The 20470-nt window shown below is 39.8% G+C and overlaps 1 protein-coding gene across 4 annotated transcripts; it reads right to left on the reverse strand.

The window, feature by feature from the left end:
• Positions 1-5328: 5328 nt before the first annotated feature.
• Positions 5329-17891, reverse strand: LOC113228416 (putative RNA-binding protein Luc7-like 1). Of its 4 annotated transcripts, XM_026461713.1 has the most exons (8): positions 17655-17695; positions 17342-17436; positions 16896-16980; positions 15583-15681; positions 7458-7676; positions 7168-7380; positions 6775-6986; positions 5329-6359 (listed from the first exon to the last, which is right to left on the reverse strand). In XM_026461713.1, exons 3-8 carry the CDS (start codon positions 16926-16928, stop codon positions 6251-6253), a joined length of 885 nt encoding a protein of 294 aa, XP_026317498.1. In that variant the 5' UTR covers positions 16929-16980; positions 17342-17436; positions 17655-17695; the 3' UTR covers positions 5329-6250. The 4 variants fall into 4 exon arrangements, with proteins under 4 accessions (XP_026317498.1, XP_026317499.1, XP_026317497.1 ...); XM_026461714.1 differs by lacking the exon at positions 16896-16980 and having other exon boundaries at positions 5329-6260; positions 6853-6986; positions 17655-17891; XM_026461712.1 differs by lacking the exon at positions 16896-16980 and having other exon boundaries at positions 5329-6313; positions 6831-6986; positions 17655-17891.
• Positions 17892-20470: the final 2579 nt, after the last annotated feature.

Consider the following 20470-nt stretch of genomic DNA (forward strand, 5'->3'; position numbering starts at 1 on the left):
ACGAGTATACTCAGACCATTTAATAAAAACAAAGTGGCGCCAACTAAGAAAAAGTGGAATGAACGTGACAATAAAGGGTTTTAAACATATTTTGATCTTTCTTTGCCACTTCGCGTATAAAACTTTTGTAGAACCTAGTTAGTCATGTCTTAAAATCCATTTTCTTGTACCAATTTTTCTCTTGCTTTGATATTTCCCTTCAATGAGTTTGTACTTCAGCCATTAACATATCTGCTGCAAGTTGTCCACCTCGCAGCACCAGATCAGTCTTAGCTCATTTTGCTTCTTCAAGGAAACAAATGCTGCTCGGACGTTGATGAACTTGTAAGGTGTAAACCGAAATCCGAGTGGACTCCTATACGATCTAATTCGTACGAGTGCACTCGGTCCGAGAGCACTCGTATAGTGAAAACCCGGCTTAAGTAGCTGCGAAATAAGTTTACCTTGAAAAATAATGTTGCCATTTTATTGTAATGTAGTTATTTGCGTTCTCAATTCTGTGGTTGTGAAAAGGGGCACAACTAAAAAAACAACTTTACAAAGAGACGCAACAACGATGCAACGACGCAACAGTTAAAGCTTAATTTGATATTAAGCGTTAAGTATTTTTCGTATATAGTTAAATAAGTCGATATGCTAACATGATACATGTTATCTTTTTTTCAGGAACTGGACTCGCCGTTCAAAATAACAGGATTATGTGCCAATCATTATCTATATACTATAACTAAAGTAGTCATATTATCCGCTCTCTCGGGCGTTCTATCAGAGATGCTGGGCTTCAAACTTAAGCTACATAAAATTAAAATCAAATAGGCAATTTTATAGATACTGTAGCAGTTTTATGTAGTAATGTTACTATTGCATTAAATAAGTAGTCAAATTCAATTTTGATTCTTCTACTTATATAATATTCAAGTACCGTATGTGTACTGTACTGAATTGAGCTATATTTTTGGCTTGTGTCCTTCTCATTATTTCTTTATAATAACGTTGGTATGACTTAGAAACGTACCAATATAAAACTACACTAATATTATATTTTCTTGTGTAGTTCTTATTTACTTAATATTCGATGGGTGCTATTATCCCTCTAAATTTCTTATTCTCTTTAAAAGACATAATAAATTTTAAAATGCATTATCGTGGTGTAGTTATAGTATGTATTATGCCATTTTTTTTTTCACTTTTTAGGTATTAAAAATGCGCAGTCAAAAATAGAAATGTATATACTTAAAATTATTGTACTAGGAATTTACAAATTACGCATTGTTTCAAAGTTATATATATATTTTATGCGATTTTTTTTTCTATAAAAATGTTTACGTTTCGTCTTTATATAAACTATGTACGATATAGTCAAACAGCTGATAAATAATAGAAGTTTACCTGGTAACCAAAAATACAAATTTTTGATGTTTTTATTAATTTGGCAAGTTATTTTTGTCAATATAATAAAAACATCTTGACGATGGGCAAGCACTCAGCTAGTACAGCTATATTATAAGGTGTTCTCTGCTGTACGTACATTTTCTCGATCGGCTGTAATTGGTTTCGAGCATTGCCGATTTATCGATTGTTCGCGGGCACTGTTCTTAGAGATTAGCCTGTCATTGGAAGCACGTGTCCCCACAATCGACAATAAATTAAAACTCTGCTGAGTATAGTACAATAAGCAAGCAGATAAGGCGTTATAGAATCGGCGTTTGCAATGATAGCGCCAGTTATGGTATGGCCCAACGTGTGACTCATTGCCCATCGTCAAGAGTATTACGGCTGGTTCACACTTGTACGGTTTATTCGATTCAGTTTTCTTATTGGGTTTACTGTGTACGTGTTTCCAGTGACAATACACGGCAACGAAAATAAATAAATCGGTGTTTTCACGGTGTACGGTTTTACCGTATGGTGTCAATTGAACCATATTTTACATTCGCCACTGAAACCGTCTATCAAAACTACTCTGTAAACTGTACAAATATGAACCAGCTCTTAATAGTTTCACAGTTATACACGTATAGAATTACTATAGATATTATAGAATTCGGCATCTAAACGCGCTTTAGAATCACACTACAATATACCAAGATAGACCTGTTTAGTCTACATTTTGTTTTGCTTATTTGATCGATTTAATTACTTTATGAAGCTGATTATCTTACGTACTCATCGTTTTTATTTGTCTTGAATGTTATATTTTTAATAAAGAATCATAATTGTACATGTAGACTAATTTAACCCAGCGATTTCTTATACAGGATATAATGTACCGGACGTTTCTGCATATAAAATCATTTGTTTTATTTTTATTTATTATATATTTTTTTCAATATTGTGATCTCAAGTAAATAATGAGAATAGTTCAATTTACTATGCAAATGCCTGTCAAGGTTATCGCAGTGTCAATGTCAACTAAGATTTTTGTGTTTGTGTTAAGAATAAGCAAATCATTGTTAAATTTGTAACTGAAAGTTGATAGTTATATTCAACTACACTCGCCATCGCCATTGTAATTATATTTAGTTGAATAATAAACATTATCTACTGTTCCTAGACTTATCTTTTCTATTTTTGTGCAAAAACTACAAATTTTACCGCGTGGAACGGTTATTCCTACTACCTAATTTTAAAAGAATGGTATTTGATAATCGTAATTTAAACTAATATTACGATATTCATCATATCCTAGTTTTAAGTCGTAAGTTGTGCAGCGAAAATCGCGAAAAACCACCCTGACCCTATGTCAACTGCGACGTTATCCTAAAAAAATCGTTTTGATTTTTTGGTACGTGAAGACTTCCTTAGAAAAATGCGCTACACATAGGTTTCCAAACTTTTTGGCTCACCGCCCACTTAGGCAAAATAATAAATCTAACGCCCACCACCACAAAAAAATAATTGAAAACACGAATTTTTTGTATATTACGTGTTACGTTGGTAAGAGCGGCTACGTGGTCTACGTTTAATTAAGCTCAGTTCCTTGGTCCACCTTGCTCCATAATCAGATTATAGTCATCTGTAAGCCAACTTCTCGTCGAAGTCAATTGACCCAGGCACAATAGTTCTGCAGTAGTAGTGGAAGAGTTGAGTACTCTGCAGATAGTCAATTTTTTTTATTTAATATCAAGTGACAAGTGACGACGAAAAGTCGTGCGCTTGATGGTAAGCTACAGGCCTGTTCATAATAGTTGCAGTGCGCTCAGAGCTATAAATCGCAAAGATTTGAGGGGTACTGCCACTGCGCCCGCACCCCGAGACATAAGTTGACAAGTTCCATGTGCCTGTAATTTCAGCAGCACCCTTACCCTTCAAAACCGGGACACATGAACGAACGCTGACATTAATGCTTGGCGGCAGAAATAGGTAAGGTGGCAGTACCACCCTGGACAAACTCTTTCACAAGGAGCTCTACTGCTAATTAAGTTTACCATATTATTGTAGTGTCATCAGATTTACGTAGCGGGGTACCAAAAATTGAAGTCGATCGAACGAGCGGAAACGAAATATGTCCATTGTAAGGCCGAGATCCCTAATTGGAAAAAATACGTCATTTTGAACAGCTGTTTACTAAACAGGTAAGAACCATCCCAATCTACCATTGAAAGATCTACCGTTTCCAGAGAGAACAGGCTTCAAATGAAATTAATAATAATAATAATAATTTTATTGCACTAAAAAGCCTTAAATTAAGTAAAGTACAGTTTTGAGAAAGTTATATAAGTACAAAGTATAACACGTTAGTTGAGATAAGGCCATTATATACAGAGTATACTGCCGCTGACTAAAATAGAATTCTCTGAGCTTTAGTCAGCAGCTACAGAAGGAAGGTACAAATAGATCGAGTAGGTATTTAAGTTTAGAGGAAGCTATCCGTACTTATGTGGTAAAAAATTTAGTGCTAGGTATACAATAAAATAGTTTAAGCATAAAGTCCTATAAATGGTAATAAAAAGTATATAGTATTAAAAATTTAAATAATTATAGCAATGGTAACATCTTAGTGTCTTATGAATGTATACGTATGGTAATATTATCCATAAGTGGGCATAAATGTGTGTGAGTGAGTGAGTGTGCGTGTGTATGAGAGAGACAGTGAGAGAGTGAGGGATGAAGAGTGAGTGTGTGTGAGTGAGTGTGTAATGAACTGAGTGAGAGTGAAATGCTATCGACTGAGTGAAAATCGGCGCTTCACCCGGGTGGTTGAAGGAGAGCTTCTGTTTCTTCGTAGTTAAGGTTCTGCAGCCATGTAGATATTGTCCTTTTAAATATGTTTTTGGGTAGAGAGTGTATGTCTAATTTCCGATGAATGGAATTATAAAGGTATGGCCCAAGGAAACCAAAAAATCTTTGGGCGAATCTGGTGTTACAATGGTATGGTTTAGCGACCAAGTGGTTTCTTCGTGTGTTATCGACAGAGTAAGGGGTTTTACAATGCTGTAGGAGAACAGTACCAGCCATGTACAACTGGCGGACCGTGCGGACTTCGCAATATTGATAGAGGGAATGCGTGGGGAATCGCCTATGATTGAAAGTACATACTTTCAGTGATGCCCGCTGAGCTCGCTCTAGAGCCATAAAGTGGGTTTTACTGGCACCACCCCATGTAGTGATACAGTACTGATTGGCAGAGGGAAAGGTAAATACGTTTGAGGACGGAAGGGTCTGCGACGTGTCGAAGATGTTTGAACACGAAGATTAATTTACGAACTCGGTTAGCTAGTAGATCAATATATGGTTTAAATGACAATTTGCAATCTAACACGATGCCCAGGTATTTAATTTCGGTGGCTTTCTCTAGTTGAGGGCAAGAACAGGGTAGCTTGGAACATTGAGGAGAGTGAGCGGTAATAATATGCTTGATGGGATCTGGGAGGTAACGGTTACTTATTGAGAAGATTATATATTTTGTTTTTGAAGTGTTAAGAGTGAACAGATTATATTTCAACCACTTTGAGACTGCATCCAGACCGTCCTGCGCAGATGTGAATACCTCGTCCCAGGTATTTCCAGAGAAGTATAGACCGGTGTCGTCGGCAAATAAAAATCGCTTTGAGAATAGTATGTTCCTTTGGGAGCTACGGTGTCCCAAACAAAACGCCAAAACACAGGCTCCCAAACTTATAACTCCCTTTTTTACATTGAAGATTATGAAGATCGACCTTAGGGTCTAGGGTTTAGACTCTTTTTTCTTGCCGATAAAAAGACAAATTACAGCAAGCAATAATAATCAGATTTGCAGACATCTTAACAAGGTTAATAAGGAAATAAACACAAAGTTCATATGTTAATATGATTTTATTACATCAACAAAAATATCATGAAACAATACATAGTTTATCCATCGGTATTTTCGTCCTCATACACAACTTCATTATCTTCTTATGACGGCTACCTTTCTCAAATGATAACTTATTGAGCACACTCTATACAATAATTGCTAAAATAGTTTGTGCGCAGGACTAAATCACATTAAAACATTACAAGTCGACATTATCAATGCAAAACACGCCTTCGAACGATTCAGCAGGGACCAATAGAAATAACCATTACATACATTTTAGCGCGAGCGAAACTATTCAATTTTGTATTCACAAAATGTACGCACATAAGAAAGAACTTTTAGTCCCCGAGTATCAGCAATAAAATAATATACATTTCAGGAAAATTAAAAACTAACAAACAACTCTTAAATTCCTCGTCTCATGTGAGATTTATCGACTAATTCCATTAAACTAACATTCTAAAACTAATTATAAATCATCGTTTATCTATCACTATCCTAAAACGTACTCGTATATCGTCACATTTGACTTAAACATTCTTGGCTACTGTAGAATCACTTTGACGTAAAACATATTTCATCTTACTTCTAGCAATTATATCAAGAAATAAACTTCTGCGAACCTTGCCGTAATATCCTAACATAGCAAGTAGAGATCCTTATGAAAACATTACTTCGTTATTTCGGCATATTCCTACTGGTTTTTCATAGAGTTCCCTATCATTCACGTTCAGTTTTATTTCTTCTACCGTAGTTCTCTTACCAACGTCTGCAATATAAAACCAAACTCGAAACTCCACAAAACTTAACGACACACAGTTTATTATCGAAAGTTGCACTTCAAGGTTTCGCGTAAAGTTTTGTGGAGAACGTGATTACGCTAACACTAAAGTCAAATATAATTGTAACACGACTTCAATGTGACGATGATAGTAAGGCGTTGTCATTATAAGTATGGGAATAGCACAGCTATTCGCGACGACGTTCGCGCGAAGTAGAGCGATGCGACCGACTGCGTCGCGAGTGGTCGCGACCGCGAGAACCCTCGCGCTTACTCCTACTTCGTGACCGACTACGCCTGAAACAAATAATTCATTAATCTGTATGATAGTCATTAGTTTTTTAAAAGTACCTTTTCTAATTTTATTTATATTTCACATTTATTCACAAAATGTCTAAGAATAATTTATAATAAAAAAGAGCTATATTTATATACATTGAAATAACAACAATATAGCCTTGATTTTAAATAATATAATCTAAAGCTACACATGTAGATAAAAAGGTAAGAGTCTCAGCTGGAACTGTTTTTCAGAATTTACCTCTTTGATGGCACTCGCTACATTTTATACTAGTAATAGTAGGCGGCGCCCCAAGTAGCTCCAATAAAATTGTCACTAAAATATACACAACTCAAACTTATATCTGATGGTACCAGTCACATGATATATTCAATTATATATTAAATACTCTTAATTTGAAGTTGTCCTCACTTGCGTTCCCGGTCGCGATCACGCTCGCGATCGCGATCCTTGCTCTTGCGGTCGCGCTCACGCTCGCCGCGATCGCGATCTCGTTCCCTTGCAGTTTCCCTGTGTCTTCGCGCTCGTCTGTCGAGCTCGCGTCCACCGACGTAATGGCGGCGTCCACTACTACGCTCTCTTTCGATCGCCCCACGTTCTTCGCGACGCTTGTCTACAGTTTTCTGCGAAGAAAATAAGACGCTATAGGAATGTTCCTCTGAGACTGTCAATTAAAAAGCAAACAGGTATAAATTATCTAATCTTAATCATTCATTTACCAGCACAAAAAATGGCTGGTGTTTAGCAGGAACGAAATTTTAACCCTTAGCTTATGAGTAGCTTACTTTAGAATAACTTACTAACCTTAAGTTCAGCAAGCTTCTCCCGAATCGTTATGAATCCAAGATGTAACTTTCCTCCAAAATGATCAGCCAATCGCCTGTCATTGTCATGGATTCCAAGGTATGCAGAGCACACTTCACAAACGCGTAATTTTTGTTGTTGATATGAAGAAGCAGGCATAGAGTTGCGGTATTCCTGTTCTGCTACTGCTTTCTTTTTGCGCAATTCGTCGATCTGAAATTAATAACGTCATTATTGATATACTCTATATTTGATATAAATCAGTCTTAAATGGAATCTAAACAACATACCTCTCCCATAAGTTTCATGCTCTCCTCAACCATTCCTTCTTCTCCAAGAGCCTCAGCCCGAGCCAGCTTCTGACCAATTTGCTCAGCAAGTTCATGGACAGCATTGGCCTTCTCGGTCACTTCAGCAGAGAGCTCCTCTTGAGTTTCAGCAAGGCGTTGTTTGGCCGCTGCAGTACGACGATCGCAATCCGCTATAAAGGCCTCCAAATGTTCCGTAGCCTACATAAAAGCGTACACGTTAATACCAATATAATAATCATAGGAAAAAATGTATTTTAGCAATATAATATACTGACGACAAAAGCATTTTTAACAAAAAAAAAACAATGATGGTAATTTTTTTTTTCTTCAAGTTTTGTAAGAGGCGGTATATCTTCACTAAACAATAGATTATACTCTGGTATACTTACAAAAAATAGACCAGTAGAAAAGTTTGAAGGACATGAGATTATTACAGGACATTCTGCAATAGCTCAGTGTAATAAAAATACATACAGCCATGCCCAAAAGTATTAGTTTCCCGACATTTTGTGATTTTTTTTTTTTTTTTTTTTTTATTAAAAATGGACGTACTCTTGACCACTACCTAGCCCTAGAGCAAAGATGAGGTCTACGTTGGTACGAGCTCGCCTAGAAGATGCCTATTCAATCGCACCTTGAAAATATTCGGGTTGTATGTACTCGGAAAAAATAGACGCAGGCAGGGAATTGCAGTCACGGGCTGTGCGCATTATAAAAGATGACGAAAAGCGCTTAGTACGTCTTAAAGGAATATCAACCAGGTGAGGGTGATATCCCGCCGTTCGTCTAGATGTCCGATGGTAAAAGGGGGCGGATGGAATGAGCTGGTGGAGCTCATGGGCACACTCTCCGAAGTATAATCTGTAAAAAACCGACAGACCCGCGACCTTTCGCCGATGGGCTAAACTATGAAGTTTATATTCGAGCTCATCGTCGCCAATAAGCCTCCTGGCTCTGCGATCAATCGAGTCAAGAGCCTCTAGTTGGTATTTCGCTGAGCCATCCCACAGGTGACTGCAATACTCCATGCAAGACCGGACCTGCGCTTTATATAAGGTTAAAAGCTGTCCAGGCGAGAAGTATCGCTTCACCTTGTTAAGGATACCCAGCTTCTTGGCTGCAGTTTGCGCTGACTCTATAGAAGCGCCAAAGTTGAGGTTTGCGCTTAATGTCATGCCAAGAAGCTCTAGGCGGTCGGTAACTGGGACAGATACACCCCGGAAAGTAGGAGTCAGATCAAATGGACTCCTTTTTGCGGAAAAAAGACAGGCCTGCGTTTTGGTGGCGTTGAAGCTGACCAGATTGTTGTCACCCCACTGGGCAACAAGACTTAAGGTCAGGTTCGTTCGCTCTACCATAGCCTCTCTCAGCGAACGAATATCTTCCCTGCCGTCTCTTGCGCTAGACAGATATCTCTCGGTAACTGTACTGTCATCTGCATACCCAACTATACCCGGGACCAATAGGTCATTGATGTGTAGCAGGAAAAGAGTCGCCGAGAGAACAGACCCTTGAGGAACTCCAGCATCAATAGCCGTCAAGTCAGATGAGCAGCCTTCAATGACTACTCGAATCGACCGTTCCCCAAGGAAATCTGATATCCAGCTGCAAAAGTCGGCAGGGATGCCGTAAGCAGGAAGCTTGCTCAGCAAACTTGCATGCCAAACCCTGTCGAAGGCCTTTGAGATATCGAGCGATACGGCCAGTGCCTCACCGTGTTTCTCGATGGCCTCGCCCCAGCAATGCGTAACATACACGAGAAGATCCCCAGTTGATCGTCCCCGGCGGAAGCCATATTGACGATCACTGAGTAGATCATTTATTTCAAGGTATGATAGCAGCTTACCGTTCAGAACTCTTTCCATAACCTTGCAGAGTATGGAAGTTATGGCGATTGGTCTGTAATTACAGGGGTCGGCGCGGCTTCCCTTTTTAGGGACTGGTTGCACATTTGCAAGCTTCCATGATTTAGGCACTATTCTCGTTTTTAGTGAGAGGCGGTACAGACACGTCAGTACAGGAGTTAGCTCAGGCGCGCAAAGCCTCAGTACCCGTGCTGGTATACCATCAGGACCACTGGCCTTATTCACATCTAGACTTCGCAGAGCTCTACGAACCTCTTTTGCGTGGATTGTGACCTCCGGCATTGAAGTGTCACAACGAGGTAAATTTGGTGGATGTTTTGAGCCTGCATCTAGATGCGAATTGCTTGCAAACATTGCAGCAAATAAGTTTGCTTTATCCGTTGCAGAGTGAGCCAGTGATCCGTCAGGTTTTTGCATGGGAGGCAAGGTGGGACGGCAGAAGTTGGATTCAACTGCTTTGGACAGGGACCAGAACTGCTTGCTACCAGGAGGGTAGGATGCAAGCCTGGTCCCGATCCTGCTGATATGGTTGAATCTAGCCTTCCGGAATTCGCGTTTGCAGGACTTGGCGGCAGAATTAAAAGCTCTCTTTCTCGCGCGAACCCTCCGGGCTCGAACTTTGCGGTCGCGAGCTTGTACCCATGCTTGGTAAGCAGACTGCTTACGGGCCTCAGCACGTGCGCAGTCCACGTTATACCAAGGTCGGGCTTTGTGACCCAGTGGAATGTCGGAGAATGGAATAAAGTACTCCATTCCCTGTATAATTGTGTAAAATAAAAATGTGATAATTGTATACAAATTAAAATGCTTTAAAAATTAACATAAAAGTGGCGACGAAAAACGCTTAAAATTAAGTTTGGTATAAACAGGGGTAATTTGATGAAATCGACATGTGACTGATAAAAAAGCGGGTCAGTGATCAGATATTTCACTTAAGTTTCTTAAGACGGAAAGTGACGCTACTGTCCCAGACCTGCTTTGGACCACACATCACTTAATCGTGAAGACTGAAGATGTATGTATGCCTGGACTTTGTCCGGGGGCAGCCCAGCCGTTAACGGTGCAGCACCCTCGATACCAGGGCACCTCGAGGGAACCTTATGCCCTTCAGCCGGCAAGCGGGGCTCTGCCGGTTGTGCCCCTTAATTCCCTAGCTGCTCGTGAGACGTGTATGGAGAAAGAAAATTAAATAAGCGTTAACACCTTAATTTCCTCCTTGGAGGAAACGATTGCTGGGATGGATAGTCCACCTAGCAATAAAGACGTGACTTCGGTTACGGCTACGGATACGAACCAGGCGGGTCCTTCGGATCCCCTGGTGTCGGAATCCAGCGCTCAGCCGCGCATTCGACTGAGCGGGTCTCGCCGGAAGAGACTACAGGGCCTGATGAGAACAGGTATGAGCTACGCAGAAGCTCTGCCTCTATCTGAAAAGCCCTGGAGTGAGCTTCCGGTGCCTAAACCATCTCCAACACCGAAAGCGCAAAAGCGTGGATGGTCAGAGGAGGTGTCGCCACAGGAACACGTAAGGAAGGCTCCCAGGACCATGGCGTCAGCTGAAAGCAGGAACAGACCAACTTTCAGCGAAATGGCTGGCTCCCTGCGCGTGGGTATCCGGAATTCAGAACCCATGTCAGAGGAGCAAATGGAGCTGGTGGAGCTGTTTCTGGTCCGCACCATAGCGAGCACAACAACGCATGGCGAGGGACCAAAGGTCCTGGGCCTCTCTCACAAGGCAGGCTGGATTCTTGTGACCTGCAAGGACCAAGCAAGCGCAGACTGGCTTGTGGGAAAGATCGGCAATTTGAAGCCGTGGCCGAAAGCCCAGCTGTCCTTGATTAAGGAAAGCGAGCTTCCGAAGCCCAACACCGACACCATTTACATTCCCAAGAAGGAATGTGTGTCGGTGCAGATGGCCATCAGCCTGCTGGAGGCCCACAATAAAGGTCTCCGCACTGAGGTATGGAAGATTCTTCACGCAAGGGAAGATGCGAACGGATGGGTAGTCGCGTTCGCTCTTGATGACCCATCTGTGGAGAATCTCCGTGCCTCAAATTGCCGGGCACACCTTGGTTTTAAACAGGTCACGTTTAAGATCAAGGAGTATCCGGAAAGCACTTTCAGCGGCGGCACTGCGCGGGGTGCCTCCGTCTCCAAACCAGGGTCGATTACTAGTCAGCTCGAGGAATCGGGGCCGGGAACCTCAGCGCAGATGCCCGCGCCAGCCCGTCTTCCACGAACCAGGGAAAACGTGACCGGGCTGCCCCGTCTGCGACTCTGGGTGCATCGCCCCAGAAGAATCGCGGACGAGAGGCGGGACACACTCGGACAGCACCCGCTGTCCCGGGAGTCCAAACAGCGCAGCCAACAACAAGTGCCAGTACTGAGGCGGCTCGGTTAAAAACTGCCACAGTAATAGCACTAAATGACACAGGAAAGGGTGAGGGTTCTCCAAGCAAACCTCCACCATGCCGTGGCTGCCGCGGCTATGGCGGAGTGTTGCTTCGCGAAAGGCAATGTGGATATCTTAATAACGAAGGATGTCCACCAACTTTTGTTACTAGGTCAAGACAAGAAATTCTGGACATTACTTTCTCTACGGCTAGACTAGCCGGACTTATAACCGGCTGGCATCTTAGTGATGAGACGTCAATGTCGGAATATAAACACACAAGAACATAAACATAAGATAAGATAAGATTTGATCTGGGAGCAGGAGATGTCTGCCACCCCACTACATTTAGGAATCCAAGAGACGCGGCCTTGGACGTCTATAGAGACAGACTAGGGCAGTATCTTCAAGGGTGTCCTAACTCGATCAAAACCACTGAGAGTCTAGAGTTAGCTGTTGAGGTCACTACCAGAGGCATCATTAGCGCTTTTGAGGAAAGCTGCTCACCAAAAATTCGGACCTCCAATAGGAAGGTTCCGTGGTGGAATGCCAATCTGAGAAAGCTAAGAGAGAAAACTCGAAGACTCTTCAATAGGGCCAAGCTGACAAAGGATTGCGAGACCTACAGGAAGGCCCTAACCAATTATAATAAGGAGATAAGGAAGGCTAAGCGAGTATCGTGGACGCGGTTTTGGGAGGAGATCACTAGTGCTCCTCAAGGTGCACGTCTACACGGAGTGCTTGCCAAAGCCAACTCCCATCAACCAGGACTATGCCTAAGACTAAGCCCGATGGAACCTACTCGACTTCTACGACAGAAACCCTTGAGCTTCTAATGTCAACCCACTTTCCGGGGGCCTTGTGCGACTCGCTTACTAACTCAGTAATTACTGTACATACACCTCGCAACAACAACTGGAACATTGCCGCCAACATTATTAGACCACGAAAAGTGGCTTGGGCTATAAGATCGTTTAAAACGTACAAATCCCCAGGTGAGGACAGTATTAATCCCATCTTACTGCAGCAGGGTATAAGTGTACTCTTGCCATACCTGGTCAAAATATATAGAGCCAGTCTTGCTTGGGGACACATACCAATACAATGGACAACGTGCAAAGTTGTATTTATACCAAAGGTAGGCAGGAAGGACTACTCTCTTGCAAAGTCCTTTAGACCCATCTGCCTAACCTCATTCTTGCTCAAAGCAATGGAGAAGGTACTTGACAATCACATTAAGACTTCGTCCTTAATATATAGACCTATCCATCACACTCAACACGCCTATCACAGTGGAAAATCCAAGGAGACAGCTCTGCTCCACCTTGTGGACAGGGCTGAAGGAGCGTTTGAGGACACACAAATAGCACTATGTGCCTTTCTAGACATAGACGGTGCTTTAGACAATACGCCCATTCGTACTCTGGTAAAGGGACTAACCTGCAAAGGTGTAGACACTTCTACTACGAGATGGGTGCATAATATGCTCTTAAGTCGCAGAGCCAGTATCTCGTTACACGGGGACCGGCTTGTGGCCTCCACAGTAAGGGATAGCAATCAAGGTGGAGTAATTTCTCTTCTCCTTTGGACTCTTGCTGTGGATCAGCTCCTGTATAGGTTGGCCGAACTGAACATTGACGCCCAAGCGCAATTGAGGGCACTGCCAAAGCACTATATCATCACTTACGCAAGGAGCTCTTGACACCATTTCCGCGTGGTGTCAAGATAACGAATTATCTATTAATGCGGAAAAGACAACTATACCTTTCACTAGGAAGCGGAAAGTAGACAAGCTAGTGTAACCGATCCTTGGTGGCAGGGCAGGTTTTTCCGCAGAAGTTAAATATTTAGGGGTAGCCCTAGATCAAACACTAAGGTGGAACTGTCATATAGCTAACACGGTCCACAAGGCCAAGGTGGCCTTAGGTAGCTGTAGTTGTATGGCAGGACAGCGCTGGAGTCCTAAACCAAAGATGACTCTCTGGTTATACAAGGCAATTGTGAGGCCCATAGTAACATATGCGTCTGTTGTTTGGAGTGGCAAAGTCAGTCAAACAACCACTATTGTCACATTGGGTAGTCTACAGCGTGTCGCGTGCCTGCTAACAAAGGGAGCCATGTCCACTATACCTGGAGCGGCCCTAAATGCATTGCTGAATCTGACTCCCCTGCATGTATTCATACAGAAGGAGGCCGGTAACAGCATGTATAGGCTCTCCACCAAGGATGGCTCTCCCAGACATTGAGATCGACCCAGGACTCAATTCTGGAACACCTGTTCTGGGAATGACTTCTGATGTCATGCTGCCAAAGCAAAACTTCAAGAAACTCTACCAGGTAGAATTCCCAACCAGGGAAGACTGGGAAACTAACAGTCTCAACTGGAATGATGGTAGCCTTCTTTGGTATACCAATGGGTCCAAGATGGGACCCAACGTAGGCTGTGTATACACATGTATACATGTGTATACACGGCGTGAGACCCATACTCAGCTACAAGCTAAACATGGGACATCACTCCTCTATCTTTCAGGCCGAAATATACGCCATAATTGCTTGTGCGGATCTAAACCTGAAGAGAGGCTACGTTAACAATTATATTTATATAAACTCAGATAGTCAAGCCTCTCTGCATGCACTAACCTCAGTCATCCAAACTTCGAGGATTGTAGAGAACTGTATAACTAGACTGAATACTCTCGAGGAAAGGAATAATGTAGTCCTGCATTGGGTTCCTGGTCACTCTAACATCGAGAGTAATGAAGCAGAGAATGAACTGGCAAAGGCTAGTGCTAGGGAGGCCTTCATTGGTCCAGAGCCCTTTATAGGAATAATACCTCGTGGCAAAGCTCACTTTGCTGAACGAGAGCTACCACGTCTCCCAAGACGTGGCTGCAGACTAAGGGTCTTCTATATTCTAAAGCCCTGATAGCTGCCTTCAGTGCCAAACACAGTAGAGAAGCTCTGTCACTGGACAGGAATGGCATCAGAATGCTGACTAGAGCCTTAACAGGACATTGTGGCTTGAATAAGCACATGTCAAATATTGGACAGAGAGAAAACAGAGAATGTAGATTCTGCCACAAGGCGGATGAAACTCCTGTGCATCTCCTCTCCCAGTGCTGCCGTCTGATGGGCGTAAGAAGTGCCATACTGGGTACACACAGGCCACACCCAGAGGACATAAAGACTGTCGAAGCCAGGAAAGTCCTTCAGTTCCTTAATGCTGTTGGTCTTGGCCCTGAGCTGTGTTTAGTGGTGATCACAATAGATCATTTATGGTCGCAGTGATGAGGGGCCTCATAGGCCCCAAATGAAGCCACGCTAATAATAATAAAAAAAAAGCTATTGGGAGAAAATAAAGTTCCAATTATAATTATTCTAATTATAAACGTGACATGATGTATCGAGCCTTTATACTAAGCAATTGGTTGCAAAATCTCAACAAGACAATCCTCATTGTCCTATATCGGCCATGGTCATGCACCAGTTTCACAACAAGCATCATCAACTTTATATGGCCACTGCAGACCCCTAACTTAAGAGTTCAGGTACAGGCACCTCTGAGACATTATGAAATGCAGGATTCAAGGACGTAATATCAACATTAAGCATACACTAAAAATTGCTGCTGTGATTGAAAATAAGGCGCAGCTCACAAAACATTAAGGAATTAGTATCAATTTAATCCTACATTATACAGTGTAGTAAACAAAACTGTTTTAACCTTAAACAACCACTCTCGCCAAATATAGCATGTAGGTTAGCTAGAATGGCTAATACTTTTGGCCAAAGCTGTAAATGCAAAAGATCTAAAAATTACCAATGACAGAAAATTTTTACTTACATCAATGTCATAAAAATAGTCTTTGGTTTTGGATGCTAACTCAAAATCCGCACGGAGAGCCAGATCATGTATTTTTGGACACTCACCCAAGTCCATTCGCTGCAATCAAAAGTAACATGCCATGAAAATAACTGTTCATGTTTGGAACATAATACATGGAGGTATAGAACAAATTTAAGTTTCTAGTAATTCTTTATCTTTAATGATTTTAAACCAAAAAGATGGAAGTGCTAAGAACTTTATTGTTTACTTTAATATACTTCTTTTTCAATTTATCAAATATTTAGCACTAAAATGGTGAGTAACCCATAAATAGATATTAATGTTCTTATATATTAAACAAAACAAAAAACCAATTAGGCAAATCAAGTAACTAAAATAATAATTCTATTGGCAGTTGTTTTAACAACATTGAATATGGTAAATTCAGACAAATAAAAACAAAAATACAAAAAAATAATTGTCCCTATATTCCATTTGAATATTGTTTCAATAAAATACATACAATATGATCGACAGCACATCCGACCCGGTAGAAACGCCTGAATGCTAATATACCTTAAATACTTACAAATGACAGGCACACCCTCATGATATCCTAACCGCCCTCCGACTTAGAAAAAGGAAGGGCCAATTTAGTACATGAAAAATTGCACAAAACTGAATAAACCCTTATTTTGCACATATTGGTGTTTTTCAACCAATTAATCAATTAAAGACTTTTTAACTCAATTATACCATTACTGTATCAAATTGATTATGGTTGAAACAAGTGTGACAAATGCAATCTTACTGGTTTAAATTATATTTTTGTCAGCATTTTTGTACCCTATTATAAACTGGTGAACAACAATAATATAATTGAATGCATTTTATTTATAATAACAAATTGGCAGTTCTTTTTAAAATACAACATATACTACATTTAAAAAACAGTATTATATTGCATTATTTTTGACCTGACACTTTTGACATTTTTTGGTACTTAAAAACATTTAAGTAGGTATTAGACATTTCTTTTTAAATTTATATTTAATACATGCAAATAGGTTTTTGTCATATTCTAGCCAGGTAAATAGCACTGTACGTACCCAATGAAGTTAGAATGAATCACCAATATCTCTCACCCGACTTAATATTTTTCACGTTCCTAAAATTTCCATTTGTACTCACCGAAGCAGCATTAGTAACCGATGGATAATTTTATAATTTAAATTAAGCCAGAGGGTGACTTAATAACTTAAATTCTGCTTAGCAGTAAGAATACAATCAGCTAACTATAAATGTTTTTATACGTACATCTTGGTACTTACAGAACAGCCTAACTCATACAATCTATCCCTCATCTGTTAAGTATTGAGAGAGTGATGAGCAATAAAGACTAGTGTTGGGCATTGTCTGAAAAGCATATTTCACCACAGTTAATGCCACTCCGATGAAAGGTTTCTCCAGTGAGGCTAGTTATATGTTACAATAGTTATGACAAAATGGAAAAACAAAATGTACACATTGGGAACACAAATCTAATAAAAAAGGAAAACTAGAAAATTCATTTAACCATATGTAAATACCACAATACAATTAAAAAATAGTCCCAATATGCATAAAATTTAATAGTACACTGCAATTCCCAAAGAAATCTCCGAGATATCATTGAAGCATAATTAAAATTGGAAATTTATTAATTTGAAAATGAAATCTCAGAAATTTGGCTCTAAAGAACCCAGAAATTCAATAATCATGTGAATTTGTTGCTTACCGTAGAAGATAAAATTTCATGTGGACAACATTGCAGTAAGAATGATTTGCAGACTGAATCGTCATAGAATTTAACGCCATGCCTGTCACTCTCACCTGAAATACCACACGTTCGTAATAAGCTTATGCCTCTAAAGTCAGTATTGGATTTTTGGAAGAAATTACAAAAATAACCGAGGAAAGAATGTAACAAGGTACTAACAAACAAAAGTTATTCATCGGGCCATGTCTCCTCAAACATTCAAGCAAATGTTAGTGGCTTCTGTACTCTGTATACAATGCCTGATTACATAAATAGAAAGCAATTCACTCACCATTTCGGCCTGTGCCCATCAATTGATCCAGCATTGCCCTCATTTGCTCGTGAGCAGACATCCTGGACTGTTTCTTTAGATTCTGACGAAATTTCCAAATTAAAGCCGATACTTCTCTATTTTACATATAATCCAACAATACCACCACAAAATTAATGAAACACCATCGAAATTTACACCTCGACAATTCTCTTTCTCCAAAAAGAAACCCCCTGCCGCCAGCGAATCAAATATGGCCGAACGAATTGCCCAAAGAGAATTGGAATGGCCGATGCGTATTGCGTATCTATCAGAGACAAATCGATTAATTTTTCTTTTATAAAATCGACACAAATCTTTCAAAATCTCATCCACGATTCCATTATTTACAATAGCAATACTGAGGAATATCGAAATAACAGTACCCTGAAATAGAGATGAGATTAACTGCAATATAAATTCGCATTCACTAAATGCTAAATTTTTATAGCGCGCTATTTAAAGTGCTAAAATTATAATCTGTTAGTTCTAGCAGTAGTAGTTAAAGGTCGTGTGATAATGTAACGAATGCCGAATGGAAAGAAACGTGAATATAAGTATAGCATTTATAGTTTATCTATAGATTATTCTATAGTAGACTTGTGCCTATCCTTTTTTTTACATAATAAGAATTTTAGTCAGAATGGTGTGTTTAAAAATTAGTATTTAGGTACAACTATTACATATACTCGCACACGTAGTTTGATATTATACATACAGATACCTACCTACCAAAAAATATTACTTTTCTGCAAGCTTGTATGTATACATAATGTAGATACGTATTAGAGACTTAGAACGAGCTGGGAACGTTCAATCGTGCATCCCAATCGAACTTGTACTAAAAGTAGTGAAAGATCGCTATTTGTCTCGCTCGCGTCTTTCCTACTGTATAAAAGACAGGTGAACTATCAATTATATTTATAATTACAGGTGAAATATCAAGTTCGTACTGAACTAAAAAGAACGATGAACTATTAAAACCGTGCAAGACGAACTAGTTCATGTCGGTCAGTGTAGGGAATATATTCCTAATAGTTCGTAGTTGATGAACTATACAAGCCTACTTCATTTGTTTTATAACTACTACATATGGTGGTTACAGGTTATAGAAGATAAATCAATGAGCTTCCCTTCACGCTAAACTAACTAAATAAATCCAAGTAATTTTATCTTAATTTAAATCGGTTCACCAGACAACAATTAACTAACGTTCCACCATTAGCTCAAAATCGTATTATAACGTAACCAAAATTATAATTTAAAACATACAAAAAAACTATAATACTTGCTATGTGCTAAATATAGCATTAGCATTTAGCGTTAGTCATGTGTCGTTATGGCTTTTTCAAATAACCTAACGAAACCGTTTTGCGTTTTTAGATAACGTTGAGGACACTATATATTTTCGACAACTATCTACATCGACTACGGCGTAAGTGAGGAAGCGTTTTATAACGTCACAAGCGCAGGGTTACAATTGATATCATAACACAACTAAAATAAGAAAGCTGTAGCTTGTTTTGTTGCCTTTTTTTTTGTTTGTTTAAAAGCGCTAATATCTGGAACTCCAGTTTTTGCATTTGATAGCCCAAATCTTGTCTATATAACATCTCGCTGCAACCCAAAAGTTTTATAAATATTATTCACAAAATTACAGGTTAATCCATTTACAATTAAACACTATGAAGTCTCATTAAAATAAAACTAATTTGCGCAATCCGCTACGATCAGTAAACAAATAATTAGTATGCCTATCTCCACGAGTGATTACAAGCAAAATTTAAAACTAATTCATTACTAGATAGTAATGAATTAGTTTTAAATTTAAAAACAACAATCGCAACAGAAATGGGACCCTGCAGTTACACGTGTCAAGGTCAATTTTAAATTTCCGAAAATTGTTCATTCTAATAACGATTTTCATTCATAATGCAAAAGTCACATTATGCAACAACGAAACACATCATCCAATCTCGTATTTGTGCAAACGAGACGCGCGTCCTATCCTATAACTTACTCGCTCTTACCGTTGCGTTGCGATGCCTCTATTAATAGTTTGTGCCTCTACGTCGCGTCGCCAACCACAACGACAACATCTATTGCGTGATTATATAGAGCGTTGCGAGATAGCAATACTTTAAAATCACTACAAAACAAGCTATAGTTGTCAAAAACGCAGTGACAATCTTAACGGGGCGTTGTGAAAAATATATAGTTTTGCTGGGTTAGAAAACGAGCGAACGTTGTGAAGTCAAATTGATAGTTTTAAAACTATCTACGCTAAATAACGCCCATCGCTATTTAGCGTACTCAAGCGTGAAATTTAACATCAATAAACCAATCGGCTATTTCGCGTTTCGCATATAACATTTGGTGCTACAAATAATATGTGAAAGTATTTCACGTTATAATTGTTTTAACCAAAGATAAGAGCCGCAATTTGATGTTAATTAGCTCCCCATTTTCACATAGAATATAGTTCCATCTATGAAATATTAAGGGAGATAACCTCAGACACTTAGAATAATAACGCAAGACATACATCTAGATAGACGCCGCAAGTGCACATACTTCGCTTGCCCAAACTAAGTGAAATTCATTTAGTTGCAGCTGCTGCACTTTAGAACGCGCTCGACCATTATCGTAGATAAACACCAGTGGAAAACACGTAAAATGCATAATTTTGCCATAGTAAACTGCAAAAGCACCATAACGGCCGCTTGTACATACATTTCTTTGACCAAATGTAACATTTAGTAATGTATACTTTAGGCAGCACTGCTATCGATTCTGAT

This window comes from Hyposmocoma kahamanoa, unplaced genomic scaffold (assembly GCF_003589595.1).
Source record: "Hyposmocoma kahamanoa isolate Upper Pololo Valley unplaced genomic scaffold, ASM358959v1 232, whole genome shotgun sequence".
In the NCBI taxonomy this organism is placed as follows: Eukaryota; Metazoa; Arthropoda; class Insecta; order Lepidoptera; family Cosmopterigidae; genus Hyposmocoma; species Hyposmocoma kahamanoa.